We start from the raw sequence: 5,982 nt of genomic DNA on the forward strand, positions 1-5,982 counted from the left end.
TTTACATGTTTCTCTCTCTCTCTCAATCTCTCATGTCATAAAGGGGGAGTTTTGGATAGAAAATTCTGAATTGAACGCTTTCTCATTTCCTTTTTGGTTTTATAATCATTTTTCGATTATAAAAAGGGGGAGGGATTTAGATATGGAAATCTGAAAGTTGAATTTTTGTAAAACCAAAATCAGATTGGAAAATTGTGATTTTTTATTTTGGAAAATACCAAACCATTGATTTTTTATTTCGGTTTCGGTTTTTCATTTTTTTAATATATTTTTCGGGGTTTTGTTTTTTTTATTTCATAGATTTCTTCATCAACAAATGTTGCTACAATTTAACAAAAATAAATAATTTGCTAAAACATAATACAAGAAGAAGTTTGTTCACATTTAGTCATTGAACTTTTTATAGGGTAACGAACTTTCGACTTGGTTCACATTTAGTCACTAAACTTTTTTTCGTTATCTATTTGCCACTAAACTATTGATATTGTTCATATTTTACCCTTATGACCGGTAACAGCCGGTCATAAGGGTAAAATGTGAACAGTTTCAATAGTTCAGTGGCAAATAGATAACGAAAAAAAGTTTAGTGACTAAATGTGAACAAAGTCGAAAGTTCGTTACCCTTTCAAGTCATTATCCCTTTTTTAAACGATGGCCTTAACAACCTTCACCCAAAGAACATTAGGAGAAGACTGAAAACGCCACAGCCATTTGAAAAGAATAGCATGATTAAGAGCATACAAGCTGTTAACCCCCGAGACCACAAAATTGTTTTTGGGCCACCACCGTCTTCTAACTAACCCAAGTCATTTCCTTTCTTCCAAATCATCCCCAAGAAAAAAGAATTATGTAAGGAATCAAGATGTCTAATCACAACATCTGACGCTCTAAAAAGGGACATGTAATAAGTAGGAAGCACATCCAACACCGACTTAATTAAGCTAAGTCAGTCTTCCGCAGTTCGGCCTACCGAGTTTAGATATCTGAAACAATTATTGATCCCAATGTGGAAATCTTTATTCAATAATCAAGAGATAATCAACTTAAAAAAGATAAATTAAGGAGTTATACATTATGTAATGAAAGTGTATTTTTCTTTATATGATGATCTTTATTGTTAGATTCAATTAAATACATATAATTGTTATCTAATGAATGTTCTAATTTTGCTTTCATTCTCTTATCCCTCTAATAAAACCAAAGAAAGTGGAAAAAGTTTAGTTTTAGATGAATGTTGATTTGTTTGATTGTTATGGTCCTATTGTAGACTTACTATACCAATGGTTGTGGACCATTGTTATGAGTAACTATCGAAATTATTTGTGAGGTATGGAAGAAAAATAACGATAACAATGGTGTGGGTGTTATGATGGTGATATATCGATCTTTATTGTACTCGTAGGCTCGTAGCTTAAAAACGAGTAACTCCAAAACTACTTTTAGGCGGATGTACCTAACATGCATTTACCATCTTCTTACGTATTTATTTTGAACCGAAAACTTACCATTTTGAAGGATGACATGAGCTGACTTTAGGTATGATACTTATAAATAGTAAGTCTTCTTCTTTCAAATTAAGTTCAGTTCAATAATAAATTTAAGAATAATGCCTGGGCATCAGATATGTAGATAATCTTCCAAAATATACTTACATAATGCAAATTATTATGTTTAATCTTGATCAACGTTATCAATATCTTGTAGCCACTACCCGTGAATAAGAAGATTGCTCCGTTTTGAAACTTTTCCAAAAACGTTATTATACGCAAGGACTACCATGAGCATTAAAACTAGGGGGTGAAAATCAACACTTCAAAACAAAACTATACATAAAAAAATTTGATTTAACATGATATCAAAAACTCTAAACCATGTAGTTATTATGAAATATTCTTATATCGTCCATCAGAATGAAATATTATATTCAATAACATTGTTGTAACGAGACCCTTTATTGAAAATTGCATCTTTATTGTAGCAGTGGAAACCGAAAGATTAAATAGGAAACTAGTTACTTGATAAATAAAACCAAGATTAGTCAAAGGTAACATTTTTCAATCGATACAAAATAAAATAGTAGTTAAAAAGGGAGTAAAATATCGATTGATATTATTCATAATGCCACAATGTATTTTTCATACAAGTATAAAAAAGAATATATATATATATATATATATATATATATATATAGAGAGAGAGAGAGAGAGAGAGAGAGAGCTAGGTTCAATTGTTTAAAGTATTTATTGTGTTATTGTATGCATAAATGTGGGCCAATCAAAATTTAAAATATAAATAAATAAATAAATAAATAAGGGTAATTAGGTAATTTTATAAACAACTTCTCCAAATACTTTCCTATAATTATGCTAGTTGATTTTAACCTAATTTATCCCCTTTTAATTACCACCGAGGTCACTTTGAAAAACCCCCCGTAGGATTTGATCGAAAGCTTTCAGCCACCACGATCCAAAGTTTGGATCTTGACTGAACACCAGCTATTATTCCCTTCATCTCTTCGCCATCTTCAAAAAAAATACCAAGCCATTATCGCCTCTACATGTTCTTCTGCAATTCTTATTTAAGAGTAACGATACACACACACCCGCACATAGTTAGGGCTCGAATGAAGAAAGAAGGGGAAAGAAAGTCCGATTTCTTGATTTCTGATTTCATGGGCGTTGACACATGTATTTGTACATCGATGAAGGTGAGAAGGAAAGCACGAAGCGGCTGCAAGGTCCAATGGATGTCGATCGATTACAGGCTAAGGAAAGCACGAAGCGGCTGCAAGGTCCAATCCCCCCCCCCCCCCCAATCGGATGACACCACTACTATCGAGTTATCGGATCTGGTACTAATCTCGATTCAGGTTCCTCATTCCCTGGTGGATCTTCTTCAACAGCTCAGCCAAGCTTTTGCTAACGTCGGTATATTAGTTCCTTTTCTGCTTCATCTCTATGTTCTCTCTTTTATTAACTGGAAGAAATGTGTAAGAGAAAAATACTCAATTTTATGTTGAAATTATGCAGGTATATGATTCCTTGATGAAAGCCTACTTAGAACATAATAAGGCAATATATATTTGTTTGCTTATCCGAAATACTTCTACATTGATGCTATAAGAGTGTAATTGGAAACTGACACTATGTTTTTTTTTTCAGTTTGGTAATCTTCCATATGGTTTTCGGGCGAACACTTGGTTGGTTCCTCCATCCATTTTAGACTCAGAATCAAACTTCCAGCCACTTCCATCAGAAGATGAAAACTGGGGTGGCAATGGTGGAGGCCAAGGGGAAAATGGTCAACATGACCATAGACCATGGGCCACAGAGTTTGCAATATTAGCCAACCTTCCTTGCAAGACTGAGGAAGAAAGGGTGATTCATGATCGAAAGGCATTCTTGCTTCATAGCTTGTTTGTTGATGTCTCTATCTTTAAAGTTGTTTCAACCATACGCAAAATCATAGATTCTGTTGCAACATCAAACTGTTCTCCAGGATCAATAGTACGTGAGGATCGTGTGGGGGACTTGTTTATTACAGTGAGGCGTGATGCAGCTGATGCAAGCTCAAAGTCAGAAGTGAAGGTAGTTGGTGTTGGATCTCCTACCATGTCTTCTGATGAAGTTGCTATAACAAATTTACTCAAAGGAATAACAGCAGATGAGAATGCAGTAGTCCATGTAATTATGCATGAACTCATTCTTCTGCTAGCTATGGAATCTAAATAAATATAGCCAACTTTTACTATTTACAAATTACAGGACACCACCTCCCTGGGTACTGTATTTGTAAGACATTGTGGATATACAGCAACTGTAAAGATTGTTGGTGACATCAAAAAGGCAAAGTTCATATCACAAGATATATCGATTGATGATCAACCAGAAGGTGGAGCTAATTCCCTTAACATTAACAGGTATGGAATTAATAAATTTCAAGATTATAAATTGATATTTCTGGATAACCAAATCAAAATAACAAAAGATCCTCAAAATGAGTAGTAAATTAGTAACATAATACTCGTGTATATGGAACCTTTTACAGCTTAAGGGCTCTGCTTCCCAACTCAAGAGATGTGGAATTATCAGGATCCCTGTCATCTGAACAGGGGAATTTTGAAGCTTCAAGGTGTTTGGTTGAACAAGGGAATTCTGATTCTGTTAGAATAGAATCTTGAAGATGAACATTGTATGGAATGAAGATGAACAATGACCACCGATCTTCCAAAAAGAATGGATTATTCTACCAGAATAATATACAATATAATGAAAAAAAAATGTAATAGTATATTCTGGTAGAATGATTTATATATTGTGTTTTTTTGTTATTAATAAGTGTAACATTCTCATAGAATAGTATATATATATATATATATATATATATATATATATATATATATATATATATATATATATATTCTTTTCTAAGAATATAATGAAATTTTTTTAACTTGTATCCAAAATTTTGTTATTCTTCAAGAAGTTCATTAAATCAAAATATATATTATGTCAGAATGTGTATTCTTGTATTGTTTAATCGTATTTGTTATTTTTCAATATATTGATAAAAATATTCCGTCAGAATTTTCGAATTAGGAGAATTATCATACATACAATCAGATTTATAAAATTAATAGAATCTATTTTCCTTAAAATATGAAAATTTCCTTTTTTAAATTTATGTTAATTGACTAAAATACCCTTAGAATGAAATTAGATGGTATTTTTTTATTATATTTAATTTAATAATATGAATTATTCACTTTCCAAAATTAAGTAAAATGATTGGCCCACAATTATGCATACAATAACACAATACTTAGTTTGAATAGAATAACCTAAGCCTATATATATATATATATATATATATATATATATATATATATATATATATATATATAACACCCATAAAATCCAAGCCAAATTCAAAATTTTTCAAAACATTTAAAACCAACATTTATTACAGATTTGTTTTCAAAATAGTCCATATCAGAGTTTTCCCAGAAACATAAACAAAACATGAGGATCTGTACGATCATGCATTCGCCTTGCCGCGATTCCCTGATGTACCTGAAACAGTAAACTGAAACTGTAAGCCCGAAAGCTTAGTGAGTTACCCCCAAAATACCAACCTCATATAACCATAATCATATCGTATCAACAATTACAGAACAACATGCATAACGAGTCTTCAGCCTGACTGGACCGCATCGCAAGGCCTACAACCTATCTGGACCGCTCCCGAGCCTTCGACATGACTGGACCGCCTCGCGGGGCCTACAGCCTATCCGGACTGCTAAACCAGGTATGTTGGCCTACAGCACAAAGCAGGACCGCCTCAACCCAACCCCCAATCGACTACCAGGATGTAATCAATAAACATATCATGTCATAATCCAGATACAAATCCATAGAGGGTCGGCCTTGGTGCCTTAGACCATGTTGATATAGTGAGGATAACTCACCTCGCAACTGTCGACTCGAAAGATAAGCTCAACCTCTCAGATCACCGACACGAACTCCACCACCTATAGTTACCATCAAACCATGTTCACAAATTTCCAATTTCCCAAAATGTCCCCAAAACTCAACTGGTCAAAGTCAAAGTCAAAGGTCAAGGTCAACAATCCATGTTGGCCTAAACTCGTCGAGTACCCTTAGCTACTCGCCGAGTTCCTTGCATAACTTGTCAACTCGTCGAGTCACTAGAGTGACTCGTCGAGTTCCTACGGTTTGCGGTCGTAAACTCCTTGGCCAACTCGTCAAGTTTCCCTTACAACTCGCCAAGTTCAAATGTGTCCAAGGGTTGGGAAAAACCCTAGCCGACTCGCCGATTCACTCAACTTACTCGCCGAGCCCACGACTATCTTCATCGGACTCGCCGAGTTTACCATGCAACTCGCCGAGTCCCTTCAGTCCTTCATCCATACAGATGCTTTTTAAGCCATGCTAAGGTTCCATATTGCAGATCCAACTTCCC

The 5,982-nt window shown here is 34.2% G+C and overlaps 1 protein-coding gene across 1 annotated transcript; it reads left to right on the plus strand.

Annotated features, from left to right (window-relative positions):
• The first annotated feature begins 2,623 nt into the window (after window positions 1-2,623).
• Window positions 2,624-4,180, plus strand: LOC145117573 (protein REDUCED CHLOROPLAST COVERAGE 3-like). Its single transcript, XM_079053871.1, has 5 exons — window positions 2,624-2,707; window positions 3,030-3,071; window positions 3,162-3,683; window positions 3,765-3,919; window positions 4,048-4,180. The coding sequence occupies exons 1-5, from the start codon at window positions 2,624-2,626 to the stop codon at window positions 4,178-4,180; spliced, it is 936 nt and encodes a 311-aa protein (XP_078909997.1).
• The last annotated feature ends 1,802 nt before the right edge of the window (window positions 4,181-5,982 follow it).

Source organism: Lactuca virosa, chromosome 1, assembly GCF_052849685.1.
Source record: "Lactuca virosa cultivar CGN04683 chromosome 1, Lactuca_virosa_CGN04683_v6, whole genome shotgun sequence".
Taxonomy (NCBI): Eukaryota; Viridiplantae; Streptophyta; class Magnoliopsida; order Asterales; family Asteraceae; genus Lactuca; species Lactuca virosa.

Bases quoted from the DNA above. Each gene is read 5' to 3' on its own strand.
- LOC145117573 (XM_079053871.1), top strand. From the start codon at position 2,624: ATGAAGAAAGAAGGGGAAAGAAAGTCCGATTTCTTGATTTCTGATTTC. The intron at 2,708-3,029 runs GTGAGAAGGAAA...GAAATTATGCAG, and splicing joins GTATTTGTACATCGATGAAG to GTATATGATTCCTTGATGAA. The intron at 3,072-3,161 runs GCAATATATATT...TTTTTTTTTCAG, and splicing joins CCTACTTAGAACATAATAAG to TTTGGTAATCTTCCATATGG.